The 25204-nt window shown below is 43.0% G+C and overlaps 1 protein-coding gene and 1 pseudogene across 2 annotated transcripts in view; one reads left to right on the top strand and one right to left on the bottom strand.

Moving 5' to 3' along the window:
- The window catches only part of zfyve16 (zinc finger, FYVE domain containing 16), a 41654-nt gene that overhangs the window by 1513 nt on the left and 14937 nt on the right, over positions 1-25204 (top strand). For both annotated transcript variants that reach the window (XM_085167558.1, XM_085167557.1), the window contains exons 2-4: positions 4475-4584; positions 7996-10028; positions 21048-21144. In XM_085167558.1, coding sequence (XP_085023684.1) covers positions 4515-4584; positions 7996-10028; positions 21048-21144 — 2200 coding nt within the window. In that variant the 5' untranslated portion in view covers positions 4475-4514. The remainder of the gene's footprint in view (positions 1-4474; positions 4585-7995; positions 10029-21047; positions 21145-25204) is intronic.
- LOC146513857 (general transcription factor II-I repeat domain-containing protein 2 pseudogene) lies at positions 11723-13654 on the bottom strand (annotated as a pseudogene).

The following is a 25204-nucleotide window of genomic DNA, read 5'->3' on the forward strand; positions in this document are numbered from 1 at the left end:
ATGTTGTATGAAGTTAAACTATTAAAAGCATTGCTATTTCTAAAAGGGAAACCAATGAGTAGTTCATTTTGAAAGACCAGTATTTTTTCTCTTTTAAGTAGGGATGGGTATTGATAAGATTTTCACGATTCCGATTCCATTTTCGATTCTGTTTAACGATTCGATTCTTTATCGATTCTCTTATCGATTCTTTTTAAAAAAGGAGAACACTAAGGTCTAATAGCTTAGAACTTTGTTTTATATCTTCTCTTTGAACAAGATAGAAATTTAGGAGTAACATGGCCTTACAAACCCAACAGTGAGATCTTAAGAGATCCACAGCCTACGGCTCTTCAATGGGGTGTCACAGGGTCCCCAGGAAAAAAAATTGTAAATGTAAAATAATAAAATAAATATTCTTCTGTAGCAATAACAAAGTATAACATCAATTATTCTGTAGCTATTACACAACAATATCCAGTAATGTCCCTGCCTACAATTAAACACATTCACTTACCGAAAATCATCTGCTGTGGCAAATGGGTGCAAACCTTTGACCACAAACTTAGTCACTGCTCGGTGACATTCGTCTATCCTAGCCTGAAAGGAGACGCTAACGGTAGACTGCAGTGAGAACTGCCAGCATCTGAGCCAGACTCTGTCTGTCTCTCTCATCATGGTCATCTAAATGCACAGTAATGGCAGGTTTTGTAATAAGGCAGATCGCGCTAACATAATATGCACTGTTAGTTGATTATTTACCTGCCGCATTAACGGGAGAGGACGTGCAAACGTTACCGCTGCTGGGTTGAGATTCACGAGTCCGGAGCGGAATTAAAAACACGACATTCATTTAAGGTCATCGTGTGTTTTGTGAGCAAATGCTTTTGTATATTTGTAGTGTTTCCTCCCTTAAATGAAATATCTACTTTGCAAGTATTGCAAGTTGCCCTGTTGTCATCCATTCTCGTAAAGCAAAACCAAACTTTTGAGCGTTTGAGCCGCTTAGGCGCCGTGTTTCCTGCCAGGTAAATGACGCTCCGCAACGTGGTGACGTCATTCGGGGTTACTGGAATCGATAAGGGAATCGTTTGCAAAAATGGCAAACAATTCCAAGGAATTGAAACACTGGGAACCGGTTCTCAACAAGAACCGGTTTTCGATACCCATCCCTACTTTTAAGTATTTGTTATTATTTCTTGTCCGATTACTTGGTTAATCAATGGCATAGTCAATTAGTGAAACAATCAATAGCTGCATCCCTATTTATTTCCTTTTCTTTGTTCATGGACCTTTACTTTAAGAACTATGTAGTGATAAGCTTTATGAGTTAAGTTGAGACATTGAAGTTGTGGGAACTGCATTCTAGTACCAGTATGTACCTTAGCACTACTGTGAATCATTCATACACGTATCCTTCTTGTGGTGTTCCTGTTAAGTTACCCGAGGATTGTATATCACCTAGTTCTCCTTTCATTTATCGCTTCCGTCTGGTAAAAGTACAGCTGAACTACTACTACTTCTACTACTACTCTTCAGCTATAGACTACTGCGCTACACAAACGAGACATAGTTGTCATTAAGTAGTGTAAAAACCCACAAATCACAATGAGTAATAGTTGAGTGACACCAGAACTCACATGGTTCATATCATGTGATGGCTGTGAAACTGGTTTGTGGGAGGGTGACAATTCATAGTTGATACGGGTTTGTATACACTCTCAGCTTTTTGAATTCATGTTGGACTAAATTCTAAGTAAGATGGAGGCTTGCTCTGAAAACAATGACTTGTGTACTGAGGTTTGGCGATTGGATGAATATATCAGCTATCGATGATAGGCTTTTTGCTGATTGTTTTTACAAGAGCGATTTATTTATTTATTTGACCATGAATAAGTTTGCTAATAATGTTGGTTGAAGCTAAGAGTCGACAGAAAAAATAATAGCACTGTTTTAACAGCACCCTCTTCCAGCTTCCAGCAAATGCACCCTCCTCAGAGCACAAATGCAGCGATTCATTTACTCCAACTTATAACAGAAAGAAAGAAAGGCAGTAGCCTATGTTCAGAAAAGGAACCCCCACATTTTATTTAAATTAAAAACTCCACAATGCTGGGGAGGTAAACAAAGAGAAATTGGCTTCTTTTTTCCACCAATGGTTACAGGCTGTTCCAGTGTTTATCTGTCTTACACACTCCACCAAACAAAAAATACAAAATTAAACAAAAAGTAAAAAATCTCAGATAAAATGTTAAGTCTTTTGCCAATTTGGCGCATCTCAAGAAAATAAATAAATACATTAATTAATTCATAATCTAAAAAGTAGCTATATTAATACTGAAACAAACAAGAAAAGAAAGTAAAATATTCCCTCCAAACAAAACTTTCTAAATGTGCAAATAAGTTCGTGGATGATTGCTCTGCCCATCAAAAAGTCTGTGCCTGCGTGAATATATTGCCTAACGTCGGTTATTGGACTGATGATTGTCGGTTGGAAAATTTTTACATATCTCCCAACCTTATTTTGTTCATAATACAAGATAATTTGGTACAAGATTCAATGATGTACTACTTGATATTAAGATTAATGTCTATGTCACCAGTGCTGTCTTTACTTCCTCCAGCTGACACTCAGCTCTACACAGTAATGCCCCATCTCCTCAGTAGTTTGCATTAGGGCTGGGCCATATCATACCGTTCACGGTAATACCGGTATAATGTTGGGCAACGATAAGAAAATGAAATATCACAATAGAATATGAGTAAAACGCGCATGTGCAGTGCCTTTGTTTTCATACGCACATGGTGGAAAAAGCATGGCGGAGACGGAGAATAAGAAGGGCGAAAGCGGATCGTTGAATGAAACAGATGAACCAGAATTGGTTTGTAAAAATGGCGTGGAACTGGTTAAACTGTCAGCAAGGAATTTGCATTTGCACTGTTAAATTTTTATATAACTTTAATGCACATAAAAAACAGCTGCTTGTTTAAGTGAAAATACATTGATGGGTTTTGGTTTTTTTTTTGCACTAATAAAGTTGTGGAGTTGCAAAGTATTTTGTCTAGTGTCAATTCTATCGTCAGTTATATCGTTATCGCAAAATTTCAAATGTATATCGTGATAAATATTTTTGGTCATATCGCCCTGCTCTAGTTTGCATTCAAGACACTGAACAACACTTCACGAGTGATCAGTAACTGCATTCAAATGTTGAATTATCACACCCATTATCACAAATATTAATCTGGTTGGCCCACATGGTTAATAATGGACCTGAGTGTAATTATTTAACAGTTAGCACTTCCTTTTGAAATAAAGTCAACAAACAATAACAATGGAAGTGATGGCATCAGTAGATCACATGACTGCTATTTGTTTACTGTAACACAGAACTGTGTCCTTGTCCTTATTTCTTGCAGTAGTGGCTTCTGTTGCTTTTTTTCTTTCTTTTTTATTCCTTAACTCTTAGTCCCCTTATTGCCTACTTAAACCATATGTCTGAATAATAATTGTTATGTCTTGATGCATGCTCAATCATCCAGGTAAGTAAATCTCCAAAAGTTGATTCTGTTCATCTGGACATAGCGTTTTGTGGGAGAAACATTTTGTCACTCTTTAACAACAATGGTCAAGTGGTTGTTGATCAATGGTCATGAGAATTTGCATAATTAAGATTAAGGAACTGATCTCCCAGCCCATTGTTCCTTCAGTGGGCTGGTTTCAGTCATTATGCAAATGTACTGTTTATAAGATTGGGGAAACCTGCAGTCAGCTGAGACTGAAGAAGTCACTTGGATGAGTGACGAAACGTTTCTCCCACAAAACTCTACGTCCAGATGAACAGATTCAACTTTTGGAGATTAATTGTTATGGTTTTCCATTGACTGTTTTGTGTTAATTTCTGGGTTCCTACTAATGTAGCTTCTACCATAGCCTTGTTCTTTTTCTGTTAGCCACTTTGATTCTTTTTCCTTATTTATACTTGCTTTTCTTTTTTTTTATTTGTTACCAGAGGGGATCTCCTAAAGAGGAATATCTAAATTTTCACTGCAACATAATTATGGAATTTTAGTGTTATATGAAACTGTGCTTATTTAACACTAATGGAACACAGTTATTGCTGTGTCTTAAGCTGATAAAGACTATAATGTCAGAGATTTCTGCTTCTTCACCTCTAAACAACAACATTATCAGCTCATTTTAGCCACTTCACACTATCGTCATGTCACTTTGTGCAGAGTACTGACAATCTACCACTAAATGGGATGATCCCTGCTAAAGATATTCATTTGCAGCTCAGCGTCATGTGCATTTGCACTTTTGTTGTCTTTACCGAGGTCCTTGACTGGTGTAGTAAATGTTTACTAAGCTGTAGTTGGCATGTTAAGTGGATTTTTACTCCACCACCCAAACACCAAAGAACCTGAAAAACAATCCAACATTTGAAGTAATCCTTTCTTCACCCAACAGACCTGTTTTTGTTTTTCTTTTCAGAAACTGTAGGGCATAAAAAGCCTCTTTCCTTTAGTGCAGCATGGACAGCTTCTTCAAGGCAGCTGTATGTGATTTGGACAAGCTGCTAGATGACTTTGAACTCAATAGTGGTAAGACCAGTCACACATCACATGGACAGTAACATCTGATAAGGGATAGACATGATTCATTGTTAATGGATTTATTCATTTTATAGTTTATCTCAGTAAAGATATAGCAACTGATAACACAAGTAACAAAGAATGTGTATGGAATTATTATATTATACTATTATATGTCACGTGTGAGAAAAAACATAATCTGAGCAAATAATTTCATTTCACAGGTGCAATTAAATTCCCTGTGTTTAAATTCAATAACTCACATGTGTAGAACTTAGCAGCCACACACAGAAAGAAGCCATCGCAAACACAAGAGTGTCTGCTTTGAGTCTGCTGCAGTTTCACACTTTTGGCAGGATTGGACTGACTTTTGACTGTTTGGAGACGGAGCCCAAAGGAAGTGTGTGTCCTATTCTGATTGGTAATTTTGATGCTCAGTTCCGTTACGGCATTAAACTGAGTTACACTGTAGCAGCAACAGAAGCATTGTTTAAAACTGTACTTCTTTACAATTTGGAAAATAAAGTTTGCCAAATTAATTATCAACAGTTGTTGATTGCTGGGTAGCAGTAAAAATACTGACAACTGTCACTGAATTACTTTGATGATAAAGAAAATCCTTTAAACCAGAGGATTAAGGAACTTTTGAAGCTATGGCAGTGCTGTTGTCCCAATGTGTTGTACAGTACTCCATAGCTTTTATAATTTAAAAAAACAACAGCAAAAAAACCCTAACTCGTAACGAGAATCAGGAAAGGGTGTGAAAAATTAGAACTTTCGCTAAAATACATACATTTAAAAAAGTTGCTCAATCTGCAGCCAACACATGTAACTGTACATACCATAACTTGGAGTGCTTCACAATGTGCCCTAGATTTCTGCGGTTTTAGCATTTTTTTCCCCCCAGTGTTAAAGTGAAGCCAGTGATTAAAAAGTCGTCAAATCCTCAATACAGATGTGTATCAAAGATCAAGCCTTTCATACTGATTTTTGATTTATTTAACAACTGATAACACAAGGAACTGATGTTTTTGTTTTTCATACAGCAGTGCAGAGACTTGCATTAGAATCTTCTGCTTTCAAACATTTCTTCAGCATTAAAGTAATTCAGTGACAGTTGTCAGTATTTTCACTGCTAAGAGCAACCAACTAACTTTTGTTTTTGTGAGCACTGCTCAGAAATGGCAAAAAAGAGTAAATCAGACAATCTTTACAAACAAGATATTTAAAAGAGATGATGTTAAAAAAACACCACATTTTGTGCAACTTCTTGGTCTGTGTTACAAAACTAGCAACCTTTGTCACACCAAGTTAACATGCATACGTTATACACACACACACACATCTATATCTACACACAGACATGCACATAGATGTACATGCATACATACACATTCATCAGTGTACCTACAGACAAATATTTTCTCTTATCAGCAACATGTTGATATTTTCATTCTATACAATAGTGCCCAGTGACTTCTTTTTTGGCCGGGCAGTGCATATACAGTGGGGCAAAAAAGTATTTAGTCAGCCACCGATTGTGCAAGTTCCCCCACTTAAAATGATGACAGAGGTCAGTAATTTGCACCAGAGGTACACTTCAACTGTGAGAGACAGAATGTGAAAAAAAAATCCATGAATTCACATGGTAGGATTTGTAAAGAATTTATTCGTAAATCAGGGTGGAAAATAAGTATTTGGTCACCTCAAACAAGGAAAATCCCTGGCTCTCACAGACCTGTAACGTCTTCTGTAAGAAGCTTTTCTGTCCCCCACTCGTTACCTGTATGAATGGCACCTGTTTGACCTCATCATCTGTATAAAAGACACCTGTCCACAGCCTCAACCAGTCAGACTCCAAACTCCGCCATGGCCAAGATCAAAGAGCTTTCGAAGGACACCAGGAAAAGAATTGTAGACCTGCACCAGACTGGGAAGAGTGAATCTACAATAGGCAAGCAGCTTGGTGTGAAAAAATCAACTGTGGGAGCAATCATCAGAAAATGGAAGACATACAAGACCACTGATAATCTCCCTCGATCTGGGGCTCCACGCAAGATCTCATCCCGTGGGGTCAAAATGATCATGAGAACGGTGAGCAAAGATCCCAGAACCACACGGGGGGGACCTGGTGAATGACCTGCAGAGAGCTGGGACCAAAGTAACAAAGGTCACCATCAGTAACACACTACAACGGCAGGGAATCAAATCCCGCAGTGCCAGACGTGTTCCGCTGCTGAAGCCAGTGCATGTCCAGGCCCGTCTGAAGTTTGCCAGAGAGCACATGGATGATACAGCAGAGGATTGGGAGAATGTCATGTGGTCAGATGAAACCAAAGTAGAACTTTTTGGTATAAACTCAACTCGTCGTGTTTGGAGGAAGAAGAATACTGAGTTGCATCCCAAGAACACCATACCTACTGTGAAGCATGGGGGTGGAAACATCATGCTATGGGGCTGTTTTTCTGCCAAGGGGACAGGACGACTGATCCGTGTTAAGGACAGAATGAATGGGGCCAAGTATCGTGAGATTTTGAGCCAAAACCTCCTTCCATCAGTGAGAACTTTGAAGATGAAACGAGGCTGGGTCTTCCAACATGACAATGATCCAAAACACACCGCCCGGGCAACAAAGGAGTGGCTCCGTAAGAAGCATTTGAAAGTCCTGGAGTGGCCTAGCCAGTCTCCAGACCTCAACCCCATAGAAAATCTGTGGCGGGAGTTGAAAGTCCGTGTTGCTCGGCGACAGCCCCAAAACATCACTGCTCTTGAGAAGATCTGCATGGAGGAATGGGCCAAAATACCAGCTACTGTGTGTGCAAACCTGGTAAAGACCTATAGTAAACGTTTGACCTCTGTAACATAACCTTTGTTGGCAATAACAAAGTATTGAGTTGTATTTTTGTTATTGACCAAATACTTATTTTCCACCCTGATTTACGAATAAATTCTTTACAAATCCTACCATGTGAATTCATGGATTTTTTTTTCACATTCTGTCTCTCACAGTTGAAGTGTACCTCTGGTGCAAATTACTGACCTCTGTCATCATTTTAAGTGGGGGAACTTGCACAATCGGTGGCTGACTAAATACTTTTTTGCCCCACTGTAGCAGAATATATATAGCAGAATCTCTGTCAGGTCTGGAAGCCAGGAAGGAAGAGTCTCACTCAGGCGAAGCCGTTTCCGATCTAGAGACACCGGATTTTATTAGTTATTAGTTAGTAAATATAACCATGTATTTGTATTTTAGCACTCATGGTTCGGATAGCAGCACAACTTTGACCCCAGAACCACATTACCAGATGGGGAAAAAAAACCACCAAAAAAATCTAGCAAAACAGAATTGACAGTGCCAGTGTATCCAAAGTACAGCTCAAGTATAATTGAATTAACTGTTTTCCTTTTTTTGGATTGCAGAGGAACACGAAGGCAGGCCTGTTTCCCTGAAGCCCTCTGTGTACCCCTTCTCCTCACTTGGCCCTCAGTGTTCACCTACAGAGCTGTCCCCAAATCCACCAAGCCTCCCGGACCTTAATTCTCTTCATTATGGATTGACACCCAGCTGTCCTGATGGTTCTGCCAGTCATAACCATAACCGCAGCACTGATAGAGAGGTCAAAGGTCAGCCTCTCACTGGTGTGGACCTTCTGTTGTCTGTGGATCGCAGGTCAGCCAAAAGCTCTACCCCTCCCTGTCCAGACAGAGCTTTGAAACCTGTCTGCGACCTTGTGAATGACACAAGCTCAGCCATTCTGGTCAGGTCCAGTAGCCATGATGCCTTCAGTAAGCTGGACATGGTGGAAAAGCAAATGGAGGAAGAGGAAGCACTGCTTGTGGATTTTAACAGCCCCGAAGTAGGACAAGAGCAAGAGGGTGCATGCCATAGTCGAGACACCCAAAAAGAGCAAACCCTTGTAGGGAATGGGAAGGTACTGTTGAGTCTAGATTTACATCAGCAGAGTGGTGGATACTCTGCCTCACTCAGTCTGCTTGATGTCATTCTCCCCGCAGCAGTGGAAAGGAGCTGTGATCCCGCAGATCATTCACTATCTTCAATAGCTACTGATTTAGCTAATAAAGAGGAGGGGGACAGTGAAGGGGGGGATATCTCTGACCAAGTAGTTGAGAACTCTGTGGAACAGAGTGATCTGGATCCTGTTGATGGTGTTAAAAAAACTAGAACAATCAAAGTTAGTAAAGAGAATGAGTCTCATGAAGTCTTGGATGAATGTGAAGCCGAGTGTCTTCCAGGTCAGGAATCCAAAACCTCACACAGCAAGCCGGTAGCCCTGTCATGTTTACCCATAGCTGTGTCCATGTGCGGCGCTCTTGTGAACCCAAAGACCACAGAAGATGATTCAGGGGAAGCTGAGCTATGCATTGATGCAGATGTGTCTGAGAGCACAGAGGCAGAATCCCTGTCATGCCTGGAAGCCAAGGAGGAAGAGTCCCATTCGGAGGCACCCGCTTCCCACCCGGAGGCACCCGCTTCCCACCCGGAGGCACCCGCTTTACCTGCTTTTATGGTCCAGGAGGTTGCAGAGGGCAGACAGTCTCCAGAGGGGCAACAACAGATTTTTCTTGAAGCTTCTACAGATCTTACCTCCACCAATTGTTCAGAAACCAGCCTTGTAGATCCTCCAGAGTTTGGTTTCAAGTACCTGCCTGAGAGCGACCAGGCTGAGCTGCTGGTTACAGATGAGGAGTTGGATGCTTTCCTGCAAGCACATGCTGAAGCAGAACAGGGTGTTTCTTATCCTGAATCTCTCCCAGAATCAAACAGGACTCCAGAGGAAGGGCTTGTAAAACAGGACTTAGAAGGTCTACCTTTTCCAGAAAGTGATCAAGCAATATGTATATCTGCAGAGGGGAGCATTAACCCTGGTGCTCTATCAGTATCAGAGGACTCTTGCAGACCTTGGCAAGACTATTCTTCTGGGGCAAGCTCTCTGACCAGCAACACTTTCCAGTCCCAGCACAGCAGTAGCCCTGATCTACAACCCTCCTATGGAGGTGCAAGACCTAAACAGCTGCACTGCCAAACTGCAAGATCTCCAGCAGCAGGAGAAGAGGAAGAGGAGGAGCTGGCTCAGATGTTAAGTGCTTCTACAACAGTGCCAAGTACTGCAGAGGATGGAAAACGTTCACCAATAAACCCCAGTATTACAGATGAGCATTCCATCAACTTTAGGGATTCTAACACTTCATATGCAACTCAGGAGGATCAGGATTACAGTGTGGTGTATGATGAACTGTCAGAACCCCCACCTTACCCTGGGGAGTTTACCACAGACAGTGCCAAGGCAGTGAGCTGCAAAAGGGAGGGAGTGGAGGAGCTAGGGAACAGACAGCCTGCTTGGGTGCCAGACTCTGAAGCTCCCAACTGTATGAAGTGCAATCAGAAGTTCACTTTTACCAAAAGGCGGCATCACTGTCGTGCCTGTGGGAAGGTATGTTAGTCACTGAATAGAATGTATTTTACACTTGAATTTTAGATTGTGTCAGCATCATGTCATCTGTAAATACAGTGTGGCTGCAATTAATGGTTGTTGTGACATGTTGTCAAATGGCTTTTTTTCTCTGGCTCGCCGTTAAAAAAAATCCAGTGGCTTTCAGTGAGAAAGAGTAAGATTCATTAATTTAGAGCCACATAAATTCTGTGGGGTGTGTTTTTTTTTTTTTTGTTTGTTTGTTTGTTTTTGTGGGGGGGTTTTGGCCAACACAAGTCATTCCTTTTTTGCCCGTTAAGGCCCTTGGCCTAATCTGATTTCAGGGTCAACTTTATCCTGTATTATGATACCAGAGTTTTGTTTTAATTATACCAATAACCACAGTCAGCCTTGAGGAGTCCATATTGGTTGATCCCTAATGTATAACCAACTGTTACTTTCCACAATAACAGTGGCTCCATAGTGTTAACGAATAGTTATGTCTATAACTTCTGTTCCCTGAAGGCGAGGAACGGGGTACAACACATAAGTAAGAGTTATCACGCCCTCGCGTGTCCTGGCTGAAGAAGCCTTTATTCACGCCTTTAAGGCAGATGACGTGTGATGACACACGCACAGCCTCGCCTGCACATATCGCCGCTGTCATCACAGTCATCCCTCAGTTCAGTAGCCGCTCTTCACTGAGCCAAACTGCTCAGTGGGGCCACCTTGTGTTGTACCTTGTTCCTCTCCTTCAGGGAACAGAAGTTATAGACATAACTATTCATTCCCTTTCAGTTGATTCACTCGGTACAACACATAAGTATGGGACATACATACACGTCCCGCAGAGCAGCCACCGAACTGGAATTGGACCACCACCACCTTAGTGAGTGATAGATCCAGCAGAAAGGACAGTATGAGCCACCGAAGGGGCTGTAAAGTCCAACCGATAAAACCGCACAAAAGTATGCGGTGATGCCCAACTAGCTGCCGCACAAATATCAGCTACAGGCACCCCTTTGAAAAGAGCCCATGAGGTTGCCATCCCCCTGGTGGAATGAGCTCTCACCCCCTGGGGCAAAGCAAGACCTTTGGCACCGTATGCTAGTGAGATAGCTTCTATAATCCAGTGGGACAGCCTCTGTTTAGACAGAACTCTACCTCTATTTGGATTAATGAAGCAGACAAACAGCTGGTCACAGGCATCGCACATTCTGAGTGCCCTCAATGTAGGTGCATGGCACATGCACTGGACAAAGAGAATGCCTCCTCCTCTGCTCCTCAGATGCAAAAGGAGGGGAGCAAAAGCTCAGCAACTCAAACTCTAGATCGATTGTTGTAAACCAGGGGTGTCAAACTCAAATATACAGTGGGCCAAAATTCAAAACTGGAACAAAGTCGCGGGCTAACATTAATATTTATTGAAAAAAATCTTCCTCCAGATATAACAAGGAACCTTTTCTTACAGACTCAAATAAGTTTTGCTGAAAAACTGAATATGGAATAAGCAGCGCTTAATACTGAACGATATATAACTTATATAAAAATATATAACTTAATATTGCACACATGCAAAATTGAAATTCCAATTAAATAACATATCACTGGAATGCATTTCTTAAAAAAAAATTGTATTTGCAGCCTTCTGAATTAAATTTTAGCAGTAAACTTTTTCCCCAGGCTAATAATAAATGTAAAAATAAAATAACAATAATAAACCACTTAACTAATAAAAATATAATTAAACGTGAAACCATTCAAGCCCATGTCTGGAAGTAGCAAGACAAATTGCACAAAGAAAATGTTAATTATAGCTCAGTTTGCTACACACTGATCTACTCTGATGCGTCCAAGCCAGATACCTGGCATCTCTTCTTGGATGCTAGTTCCTCAATGTCTGGGCTCAGGCTCTGAGCTGAGGAAATCCTCAGGATCGAGTGAAGGTGTTCATCCGTCAGACGTCTCCTGTGAGATGTTTTAACCATCTTCATTGAGGAGAATAGTTGTTCACATAGGTAAGTGCTGCCGAACATGGAGAGCATCTGAGCAGCGTGGGTGCGGAGCCCAGGCATTGTGTCAGGGATGAAATGTGGAAATTGTGAAGCGCCCACAGCATCATACTTTGATTTCAGCGTGTCACTACACTGGAGTTCAATCAGCTAATTTGGAGGTTTGTTGGTGCTTTTGCCACGTCAACTGCAAAAGGATTACTGAGCAGTTCAAATCGACATTTCTGGGCATCAAAGTCGGCAAACCGCCGGGTAAACTCAGTACTGAGTACACAGAGTTTTTCAGCAAACTGTGCACATGGGAACAGCAGTAGAGATTTGCATGTTCATCGTTTGGCAGCAGGGAAAATGGCCCAGGTTTCCTTGTAGCATCTGATTCTGCCACAGGCACAATTTCGTTTTAAAAGCCCTCACTGCAGCGTACATATCTGTGATGATACGCCCCCGTCCCTGAAGCTGCAGGTTCAGCGCATCGAGATGGCTCGTGACATCACACATAAAGGCCAGCTCACACAGAAACTCTTGCTCCCTGAGCTCAGCTGTGTCTTGCCCTTTGCTTTCCAGAAACTGAAATATTTCCTCACGTAGCTCGAAACATCTGTTCAGTACTTTTCCTCGGCTTAACCACCTCACCTCCGTGTGATACGGCACGTCTCCGTATTCCGAACCACACTCCTCAAGAAAAGATTTGAATTGGCGGTGATTCAGACCTTTGGCTCTTATAAAGTTAACCACTCGTGTTACTGCGGTCATAACATGTTCCATCTTTAGGGCTTTGCCACAAAGTGATTCTTGATGTATGATGCAGTGATAAACAGTCAGCTCACCTGCACAGTTCTCCGCTCGCATCTTCTCCCGTACCCTGCCCACCAGTCCGCTCCTTTGACCGCACATCGCTGGTGCACCATCTGTCGTTAACCCCACAAGTTTTTCCCATGGCAACTTCATTTAAGTTAGACATTTGGAAACCTCTTCAAATATTTCCTTCCCTGTGGTTGTGCCATGCATTGATTTTAATCCTAAAAGTTCTTCCGTAACACAGAGAGTTGAGTCCACACCACGGATGAAGACTGAAAGCTGGGCAGTATCAGAGGCGTCGCTGCTCTCATCCACAGCGAGGGAGAATGCAACGAAACTGTTTCCCTTCTCCATCAGCTGGTTATTTAGATTGTTGGCAAGTTCACGTGTGCAATCAGCTACTGTGTTTCTGCTCAGGCTAACATTTGAAAATGCTTGCTTTTTCTCTGGGCACACAACGTCGCAAACTTTCATCATACAACTTTTCACAAACTCTCCCTCACTGAAGGGCCGGGCTGATTTTGCGATCTCTGCTGCCACAACAAAACTAGCCTTTACAGCAGCCTCACTTTGTGATATGGCTTTTTTGAACATAGTCTGTTGTGAAACAAAACTTCTTTTCATCTCTTCTGCTTTCCGGCGCCTTTGAGTCATGTCCAGGTCCTTGTACTTCTCTTGGTGTTTCGTTTCATAGTGTCGTCTAATGTTGTACTCCTTGGTTATAGCCACATGAGCTCCACATACAAGACAAACAGGTCTATCTATTACATAGGTAAACAGATATTCTGTCTCCCACCTGTCCAGAAAGCTCCTGTTTTCGTTCTTTCTTTTCACCATTTTGGGAGAGGTAGCGCGGCAGTATTTGCACGGTTGCTATGACTACGGTCAACAGAGGAGAGGGCGTTAATGGGTCCTGTCCTGACTGACGCGCCAAAACGCCAACAGAGCATTCTAGGATTTGTAGTATTAGTAGTACATGTGCTGTATAAGACCGGCGGGCCAGCTCTAATAGTAGTTTGGTATGGCCTCACGGGCCAAATGTAATTACAAAACAAATTTGGCCCGCGGGCCAGAGTTTGACACCTATGTTGTAAACCAATCTCCCTGGCCGAGTGCATTCAAGAGCTGTCTTGAACTTGTACGTTCATAGGTACGTTTAAGACTCGCGGCTTGACCCGGAACTGCAACCGGTAACCCATGGCAACGGTTTGCAGCACCAACGGAGAGGGGGCGCAAGTGCGCCACTGAGGGAAGTGAGCAGCCAGCCGGCTGACCTGCAGCACTGTCTGCGGGGTGTTGTCGCCCCCCCAGTGTGTCTGCAGGAGAATGCATCACCTGCCTGACCTGGCTCATTCTGCCTGCAGGCTGAGCATTTGTGATTGTTTGAGAATAAACAACACTCTTTATTGATTGGTAAATGCTAGGTCCCTAGCGAACAAAACGTTTATCCTGAAGGATTTTTTCACATCCCGAGGACTGGATTTTTCCTGTGTATACGAGACGTGGCTGAGCGCCGGTGAGTGCAGCATCTTCTCAGATCTTCTACCTGGCGATTGCTGCTATTTTAATTCCCCACGTATGTTGGGCCGAGGAGGAGGAATAGCTACGATCTTTAAAAGTCATTTTAAATGTAAGCAGCTATCAACCCCGTCGTTCACCAGCTTTGAACTGTCTGTGTTTGAGCTGGGCTGCTCTCACACAGTGTTGTGTGCGGTGGTTTATCGGCCTCCAAAATACAATAAGGACTTTGTGAGTGACTTTGCGGACTTCTTGGCTGAATTCATGCCAAAATATGATCGTGTTCTTATTGTTGGGGATTTTAATATTCACGTGTGTTGTCCTGATATGCCCATGGCGAAGGGCTTTTTAAACCTTATTGATTCGTTTAATCTGGTGCAAAGTGTGACAGGTCCCACACATGAACGTGGACACACACTTGATCTTGTTTTATCTCATGGTTTTTCTGTTTTTAACATAGAGATTTGTGATGCTGTGTTTTCTGACCACAGTCCTGTGATGTTTGAAGTTCCTCTTGCCTGTGCCTCAGTTAAACCTCGCGCTGCTGCTCAGCACCGTCGTGTTTTTAAATCCCCCACTGCTGAACACTTTTCAACAGTCTTTGACCAGATCTGTAAGATCCCGGATTTTTTATGCAGCCAGACTGAGGAACTGAGCTCATGGTTTTATTCTACCTGTCGGACTGCTTTGGACACTGTGGCTCCATTAAAAACCAGACGGCCTAAAACTAAATCTGAGCCCTGGCTGAACGACATGACCCGAGCTGTCAGGCGTGACTGCCGTCGAGCTGAGCGCAAGTGGAAAAAGGACAAACTACAAGTGTCGTTCCAGATGCTGAAGGACTGTTGGCGTCAATATCAAAGAACTGTAAAAGATGCCAAAAGAAAACACTTATCTGACATTATTTTGTCAAACTGTCACAACCCGCGTGTTTTATTTAAAACTATTGACTCTGTTCTTAATGCACCGTATACTGACTGTATCGAGCCCTCATCAGATGCCTGTGAAAATTTTTTACACTTTTTTATTGAGAAGGTCTCCTCCACAAGGGCTCAAATCTCTCCTTGTGCTTATGACCTCTCAGTCTCTGTTTCCTGCTCTGCTGTCTTTGACAGGTTTGAGCCTGTGACTCTGTCCTTTTTAAAGGAGACTGTTGGTCATCTTAAGCCTGCAGGGTCTCCAAATGATGCTGTCCCTCCTCGACTTTTAAAAGAGGTGTTACCCACAGTTGGTCCTTTGGTTCTTGAGCTGGTAAACCATAGTCTGATGTCAGGTGTTGTCCCTAAAGATTTTAAACATGCAGTAGTCAAACCCCTGATTAAAAAACCGGCTCTTGATCCTACGGTTCTTGTAAATTACAGGCCTATCTCCAAACTACCTTTTCTTTCCAAAATTCTGGAAAAGGTAGTTTACAGCCAAATAATGGCCTTCCTGGAAAAGCAAAATGTTTTAGAGGCTTTCCAATCTGGTTTTAAACCCTTTCATAGCACCGAATCAGCCCTTTTAAAAGTTTTTAATGACATATTTTTAGCGACTGATGCTGGGGACTGTGTTGTTCTTGTGCTTTTAGATTTGACAGCTGCGTTTGATACCGTGGATTATGCCATTTTATTCTCTCGTTTGGAGCACTGGGTGGGCATTAGGGGCACAGCACTGGAGTGGTTCAGGTCCTACTTGGCGGGGCGAACTTTTTGTGTCAGCCTTGGTGACTATGTGTCGTCCTCCGCTCCCCTCTTGTGTGGTGTCCCACAGGGCTCAGTTCTAGGCCCCCTCCTCTTCTCTTTATGTCTGCTTCCTCTTGGTTCTGTACTGAGAAAGCACGGCATTCCTTTCCACTTTTATGCTGATGACTGTCAGATCTATGTCCCTCTAAAGAAAAAAGGCAGATACCTTACACAGCCATTACTTCAGTGTCTCGATGACATTAAGACTTGGATGTCTGTTAACTTTTTAAAATTCAATGATAAAAAGACAGAGGTGATGGTTTTTGGTAGCCCCACTGAGACCCCCAATGTGTATGTAGATTCCCTGGCACAGTATGTTAAGCCAACTGTCACAAACCTGGGGGTCAAAGTGGACTGTGATCTGAAGTTTGATAATCAAATTAAGGCAGTGGTAAAATCAAGCTTCTTTCACCTCAGGCAGCTGGCAAAAATAAAGCCAATTCTTTCACGGCAGCACTTTGAGACAGTGATCCACGCCTTTGTTAGCACTCGGCTGGATTACTGTAATGCACTTTATATTGGGGTCAGCACATTATATATTAGTCATCTACAGAGGGTGCAAAATGCCGCAGCTCGTCTTTTAACTGGCACTCGAAAGTTTGAGCACATTTCCCCTGTTTTAGCTTCACTTCACTGGCTGCCCATTTCTTTTAGGATTCATTTTAAAATTCTTTTATTTACTTTTAAAGCTCTCCATGGCCTAGCCCCATCTTATCTCTCTGAGCTGCTACAGCCTTATACACCCACCCGCTCTCTCAGGTCAGCTGATCAGCTGCTCCTGAAGATACCCAGGACTGGGCGTAAACTTAGAGGTTTTGCTGTAGCAGCTCCAAAACTGTGGAACGAGCTTCCTTTAGAGATTAGACAGGCCAGTTCTTTATCTGGTTTTTAAGTCACTCTTGAAAACCCACCTCTTTACCCTGGCCTTTGACACCACGTGAGATGTTGGTTTTTTATTTTTTATCTTAGTTGTTTTTAGGTGATTCAATGCTGTTTTATCTTGTTTTTGTTTTAATATAGGGCTATTTTAATTTTATGTTTGGTGTTTTACTTATTTATTTTGCTGTTTTCTGTTATTCTATTGTTTTAACTTATTTTCTGTACAGCACTTTGTTCCTATGCTGGGTATTTTAAAGTGCTTTATAAATAAAATTGGATTGGATTGTAACATGGGAACATGTACATTCATACATTTTGTTGGAGGCACCTAACCTGGGGCACAACAATGAAAAACAGCAGGAATTTTATGTGCAGGGGGTTTGCGCTTGGGAGACAGTGTTAGGAAAGTGCAGCGCTTTCTGGGGCTGACAACCTGAACAGAACTTGAGCAGCACCTCTTGGGCGGCAACAGAGGGGTAAAAGCAGCGTCTCCCTGCCGCTCGACCCCTTCTCCACTCGAAACCAGAGCTAGGAAGGTTGAGGCTTCTTCCTCCTGGGTGTTGGGTCCCGCCAGGGGCCCGAGGGTTGGCCTTTGCTCCAGGCCGACTGGCGTGGAGCTCGGCCGGAGCTCGCCGCTGGTGGCACACCCACTGCAGCAGTGGGCGTCGATCTCTTGCCAGTCGGCAGAGGAGCGGCGGGCCTGTGAGAGCTAGCTGTGGGCTTGGGCTTCGCCTGACGTGTGGGAATGATGTCGTGCAGAGCTTCAGTCTGCTTCTTCCTCAGATTGAATCTAGCCCAAATGGCTTCAATTGAATGTCCGAATAACCCAGCTGCAGACACTGGTGCATCCAGATATACAGCTCTGTCTCTATCCGGGACATCAGAGAGGGTCAGCCACAGGTTCCTCTGCGCCACTACTGATGAAGCCATCCCTCTGCCCAGGGAGAGCGCTGCACAGCGGGACGCACGGAGGATGTAATCTGTGGCAACTCTGGCCTCGTTAAAAAGAGGTGCCAGTGGGCTGTCATCAGGAACCAGCGATCCGAGCTCCGCCAGACACTTTGCCTTGTACATCTGGAGCATGGTGATGGAGCTCATGGCGCAAGCAGTGCAGGCCTGAGCCCGATAAATCTTCTCCAGGTGCGAAGCAGAGAATCTGCAGTGCTTGGACGGCAGAGTTGCGGGGCCGCTGACACCATGGTTATGGGACAGGGCCAGATAAACAGCCAAGGACTGTCCATAGCCGGGCTCAGTGACGCGGGCAGACAGAGGTTTATCCCATGATGCTGTTAGCTTGCATACAAAGTCTGGGAACATGGGAAGGCAGTTTATGGCCGTTGGGCTCCGGTGGGAGGAAAAACCCGGAGCTGGAGGAGGTCCTCTCCTCCTCCAGCTCAGAACCGTGACGGCTTCTGAGCTGGAGGAGGAGAGGACCAGTCCACCTGCAGCTTCTCAACAGTACGGCGTAACAGGGAGAAAAGACAGGTGTCATCGTGGCCGACCAGCGCAACAGCAGTGGCGGCACATTGGGCCGACAATGAGCTCTCCCGCTCATCCTCTGACAAACCATGGATGTCCAGGCTGATGTCCAGCACGTGATCGTGTTCCTGGGGAGCGCTGGTGGGCTTCAACCCAAGCTGAACCCCGTCAGCGCTCCTGCATGGTTCCGGCTTGTCATCAGCTAACCTGTCAACATATCCCATGTGGTCAGCCCAGCTAATTGCCCGAACATCGACCGGATAATCCTCGTCTTCGGACGAAGCCGGGGCTCCAGACTCGGAAAGGAGAGGGTCATGCCGTGCCACAGCCGAGCGTCCCAGCGCTATTTCCACAAACGCCACCCGTGTTTCCAGGATCGAGCGCTGGAGCTGGGCGACAAAACGCACAGGCTTCAGGCTCCGTCAACGCTCTCCTAGCGTGGATGATCCCCAGGCAGACAGGGCAGGCATTGTGCTGGTCGCTGTCGTGCAAAAAGAAACCGCATCCCTGAAGACAGGGCGAACAGAAGATTTCTGCTTTGCTCGCATCAGTTTGGAGTCCATTCCAAAACGCAAAGCCAAACGCTGCACAAGAAAACTCGAAATTAGCGCTCCGCGGGCAGCCTACGGACCAACTGCGCGGTGGAGGTTGACACCAACAGGGGCAGTTAAGCTAAGTTCAAGTCGGCAGACAACGGAGCTAACTAGTAGCAGCTAGCTAGCCCAACTCAGTAGAGGTGTTCTCAGCGAGGTGAAGAGCATAAGAACTGAGGCATGACTGTGATGACAGCGGCTATATGTGCAGGCGGGTCCGTGCGCGTGTCATCACATGTTATCCGCCTTAAAGGCGTGAATAAAGGTTTCTTCAGCCAGGACACGCAAGGGCGTGATATCCCATACTTAGGTGTTGTACCGAGTGAATCAACTGAAAGGGAACACCAGTGCCTAGCATGCGAAGGTATCACTTTCAAAACTGGGAGGTGATGCAAATTCCTGGATGGGTTGCGTCAGAAAGGGCATTTGGCCTAAAATTTATGCAAGTTCAGACATGCAGATCTATTCACTGTGGCAACCCCTTGCAAATAGCAGCTGAAAGAAGTCAACTTCTGCAGTAATAGCCAAGCAAAGTGTAATTAGTCAGCTACTAGCCGCACAGCATTTACCTGACTTCGGTAGCTTTGTTAAATGCAAGTGTTCAGGTAGACAAAGAGTGCTACATAATAAAGCAATACAGCTGTTGTTTCACATAATTATTATTCCTTTATTTATCCAGGTAAATATCTCATTGAGATTAAAAATGTCATTTGTAAGAGAAACTTAAACAGTTTAATGCCGTTAAGCTGGGCATACACTGCGGGTTTTTTTTCAGTCACATTATTCAGCTCCTGCTCAAACTGTACAATTAAATCGCAGGGGCTAGAGGTTCGTCTGTCATGATGCAGGGTCTCACACTATATGGCCCGATGCTCTGATGCAACCTGAGTGCTCACACTGTGCGTCCATAACATGAAGCTTATAACACTAAATCTGTCTCTTGCTCTCCCTCTCTGTCTTTACTCACACAGACACACACACCACCACCATCAACTTTGCTAAATTGCTTATGAAAAACATTGACCAGGCAGCTGCTGTTGAGCAGCAATGTCCATGCAACTCTTTTCATAGTTGGTGCAGTCATGATAAAGTTCTACAAGTTATGCCTCTATCGCTTGTGTCCAGATCACACGCTGCACTGCCAAACTGCTACTTCGTCTTTCCACTTCCATTTCTGTTTGCGCATGCGCAGTGTGAAAGGCTCCGTTGACAACCTCACAAGGGCCAACATGATTTCAAACAGGTTTGATTTCCTTGCGAGCATACGATTGATGATCGGGAGCTATTCGTGAGGTGTTAATCGCTTCTTGTTACCCCATGTATACTCCACGATGCACGACACACAATTAAGGCGAAACTTGGGCCGATCCCCAAAACGGTCGCACAACTGAAAAATATGCTCAAAATGGGCCAAAAATCACACAGTGTATGCCCAGCTTTACAATTAAACAGTTAATTGACTCAGAAATGCAGAGTTCACTGTTGAATAATCAGATTTTTCCTGATTACTTTATACAAAAAAATCTGAAAACTGTGAAAAGCATCCATCATAAAAATCTAGATCCCAACAGTGATTCTGATAAATAAATGTAAATCTTATGGATTCCACCATAGAAGTGATTACCTAATGAGCTTCTTATAAATGCCTGTTTTGCATTGCCTGTTTTTTCTTCTTGTGTAATTCAAGGTATTTCTGGAAGTTTTTAGCATGTAAGGGTAAAATTTCTGATGAAGTGAGGACCAAATATAGCACAGTGAATTGATGTAAGCAGAGAGCATGAGTCAGCAGTTCTTTTTTTCAGCTCTTCTATAGGTCTGTGCTGAGTTAAGTCCCTCAAAGGCCTCTTATTAAATCAGACATGATTCGGTTCTACTATTGTTTATAGCACAATCTTATGCTGTTTGAAGGACCAGATAGACAAATACGTTTCAATATCCTGTTAATTGTTGTCTTCTTCCAGACGTGAATTTACTGTCCATGCAGATTGCTGTGTAGCGTATCTATGCGTCAATGTCATCCTCTCTCCTCTGTGGCAGGTTTACTGTGCTGTGTGCTGCAACAGGAAGTGTAAACTGAAGTACCTGGAGAAAGAGGCTCGTGTATGTGTCCTCTGCTTTGACACCATTCACAGAGGTAAGGTTCTTGTTTGGTTTATTTGTATGCCTTTATTAAGATCCCCATGTGTTGTACCATTATAAAATACATGATTATATAGCGAGTCAAACAGGTGGTTGGCGGCGTGCAAGGGGTCACCTGTGATGGCCCTGGTGAGAAATTGAGACAGAAGGAGTTGGCAATAGCCTCCAGGGGTGGCAGAGGGCAGTAAATGATTTAACTGCTCATCCAAACATGAGTGAGTAATGAAATTAAACTGTATTATGAAAACAAAGAAAGTAAATAAAATACAATAAATAAAGACAATAAAAATATTATTTGTCCTTTTGTGAGGACCAGTTTCAGGGCATGAGAAAGTTAGAGCATTTGAGCTGGCCTTTATATTTTCCTCACATTTCTTTAAATGCCTGTTTTGGAGTCAAAACTTTTAGAGTTAAAGTTGAAATCAAGTTTGAACGTACTTAAATCTAACATTGTTTGTATTTTAACAATGGGTTGTGTTTCTTACATTAGTAGAAGGGAAAATGAGTTCTGATGGTTTTGTAGATTTGGTGTGTGTGTTTTTGTGCATGTATGTCTGTGTGTTCAACTATGCTAATGAATGAGTGAGTTTGTCTGTAAACGTTTAAAGTAGAGCTGGGCGATATAAGATTTTTTCATATCATGATATGTTTTCTTCATTTCGGGCGATAACGATATATATCACGATATAAGCCAAATAACTATATTTGTAAGATTTAAATGTGCCGTTGCTCACAAGTAAAATGTGAAATAATCAGCAGCTTGTTTTGATTTAAATATTTATTTCCCATAATAAGTTCAACAGGGTAGATGTACTTAAGAAACATGAGACTTCTTCAGATAAATAAAGGCAAATATTGCAAACTACACAAAAGGCAGCCGCTAAAGCGTTTAAGTTTCAAAATAGAACAAACAAAACAGACTACTACATTGTCAGTTCCACTTAGAAACAAAATATTAATTCTAAAAATAAATCTTAGTTTGTTTTACAGAAGAACAGACAAAATTTTGTCAACTTTTGTCAATATCAAATAAACTAAGAACTAAAAGGAAATTCTCAATCTCTCCTTGTTGTATAGCTTAGCTTTTCAAACAGTTTTAACAGTTACTTTAGTCTGACAAAAACCGAATGACGAATTAGCGCTTCCAGTCAGAGATTGAGCATGCACCGGTTTATTGTATTTCCAGACTTGCTTTCGGCACAATTTACAGTGCGCACTACTCTGTTTTTTGTCAGACTTGAAATAGCTGAAATACCTTCACAGTATGGAACTTCTATGGCTCTTCCGTTCGACAATCTCTCCGGCATTGGAACCATCATCTGTTTTCTCTTCGGTAACCTTCGGTCACGCTCTCGGTTGATTTTTCTCTAGACGGCACACTCATTTCCTCCATTACCCGGGCGGCACGGTGGCTGGCTGCTTCCCAAACAAATACACATGTGCGGCTTGGCACTTGTGCTGTACGTAACAAGTCACGTGACGTGACGCTGTGGCTGTGATTGGTTCGGCTCTGCCCTAGTTAATTTGGATTGGCTGTTCTTTTTTTTTTTTTTTTTTTTTTTTTTAAGAGGACAAGAGAGATGAGGCCTATCGCAATAGTTTAACTTTTCTATCGAGAAAAAGTTATTTCGCAATACATATCGTTATCGTTCTATCGCCCAGCTCTAGTTTAAAGGAAGATGTGGTGGCTGCATTGAAGAAAAACAAAGTTTTCCTCCGACAAGAAAGCCTAATTTCTGCTGTTCAGTACTGGAGGAATTTAGACTTTTACAAATTATTGCTTAGCTGTGTCTTTAATAAAACCTCTGTAACTTTGCTCTACTTTACTTAAGCAGCATCAGGTAATGTTCTTATGTTGATTCATCGATCTACTGCAGTACATTTTTAAGGTGGTTATCTGCTATAAAAAGTTGAATTGGAATTGAATCGATTATAGAAATCAAAATCAATACCCAGCCCCATTTCTATCCTAATGAAAACACATACAATCTTTCCTTTAGTATTTAGGTAGGAACACAAAGCTGACAGCACAAAGCAAAGATAAGAATCCTAAATTTTGGGCGATGTAAATCAATTTACACATTAACATATTTCTGAAGTTTCTTCGTTACAGTGATTCCACTGTATAAACATGAACAGGTAGAAACAAAGGCTGCAGCCTGACTGCTCATCCATTTGCTATCTGAAGTTTAGGGTCTGGCTGCTAGGCTGTCGTGTGCATTCAACATCACTCTGGGTTCTTGGCTAGCTTAGTGTTATCATGCTGTCTAGGCAGGTGCTTGCAATGAGCTGAATAATATGATGAAAGCCTTGAAATAAATATGGTCTAGTACACCTCATGCCCCTCTTTAGATTTACTCCTGCTTGCTCCAAGTATCAGTGCAATAGAGAGTGGTATAGCTGCCACAGTCAGCCTTCAACAGGCTACCTAATTTAAACATCAGACTAAGTTAACAGTTCATTTTTCGCTGTGTAAAACAAACAATGGTGGATTGGAGCAGTTACAAAGTTAGCATTAGATTAAGTGATGCTGTTTTGGAGACTGGGAAAAACATTTTCTTTAACTGTCTGTGAAGGTTCTCAGTCATCCAGGTCATCGTAGTCAAAGGAGCTTGCAAAGAAAAGCGTCTGGACTTCTTTAAGTTACTTGAAGACGTTTCACCTCTCATCCGAGAGGCTTCTTCAGTTCTAAGGTCAAATGGTGGAGAGTCCCAGATATAACCCTAGTGGGAGTGTCCCCCCACAGAGGGACAAAAGGACCCCCTGATGATCCTCTAATCGCCTGAGCCAAGGTGTGGAACTGGGTGTGGGTCCCAATCAGCCAGAGTTTCAGGTGATTTCATTGTGAAACCTGGCCCCACCTTATCATGCGAATTCCTGAGGTCAGATGGCCCAGGGTGTGAGTGGGCGTTAAGGCGTCTGGGAAGGGATCTCAAAACTGGATTATAGATGGCAGAGAGTTGGTGTCGTAAACCACCGCCTCTGTTCAAAGATGGTCGCTCACAGTGGACATAGATGGCTTCTTTCACTCCTTTCAAACCATCTGTCCTCTCTGTCCAAAATGTGAACATTGGCATCCTCGAAAGAGTGTCCTTTATCCTTAAGATGCAGATGGACAGCTGAATCTTGTCCTGTGGAGGTCGCTCTTCTGTGTTGTGCCATGCGCTTGTGAAGTGGCTGTTTGGTCTCTCCAATGTAGAGGTCTGGGCATTCCTCGCTGCACTGTACGGCATACACCACATTGTTAAGTCTGTGTTTTGGCGTTTTGTCTTTCGGGTGAACCAGTTTTTGTCTGAGTGTGTTGCTGGGTCTGAAGTACACCGGGATGTCATGCTTGGAGAAAACCCTCCTGAGTTTCTCTGATACACCGGCTACATAGGGGATGACAATGTTGTTGCGCCTGTCCTTCTTATCCTCCCTCGCTGGTGTCTGAGTCTCAGTGATTTTCTTTAACTCTCCCTAAGCTCACCATCTTGGTAACAATAAAAGACGTGGAAATAGGCACCTTTTTTTTTAGCTGGACTGCAGCAGTGATTTGGAGAGAGATGGGAGATCGGAGTTGATTGGAGAGGAAAGTGATAACAGGACACTATTACTTGTCCTTGAGCTTGTGAGTCTATGTAGTACAGGACCACCGAGTGCAGTGGACATGTGATGCTCACATGCTGTCTAAATTAAGGAGGAGATGGTCCACTTTAGTGGCTTTTGGATGCTCGGGCAGTGTGTTGCAATCCTTCTCTTCTCTCCCTCACACAGCTCCTCCTCTCCTCCCCTCTCTTGCTTTCCTCTCCCTCACTGACATCAGTATACGAGGCTTACTGCATACACCTCAGCCTACAGCTAATAGCCTGTTATTATTTACGAGAGGAGCCGCTTCAGAAAAGCTGTGAGGAGTGGTCTGATGTCAGTTGGCAAGAGAGATTTGTCATAATGTGGATTAATTGTGTTTTAGTTGAGGAGGAGATGATGAGGTAAGATGTTTCTTACTGGTAATGAATAAAATGTTAGAAACTTTGTACTGCTGCTGTGCTGGATTGTTTGAGTTTAGAATGTGT

This window comes from Neolamprologus multifasciatus, chromosome 7, assembly GCF_963576455.1.
Source record: "Neolamprologus multifasciatus chromosome 7, fNeoMul1.2, whole genome shotgun sequence".
NCBI classification, from domain to species: domain Eukaryota; kingdom Metazoa; phylum Chordata; class Actinopteri; order Cichliformes; family Cichlidae; genus Neolamprologus; species Neolamprologus multifasciatus.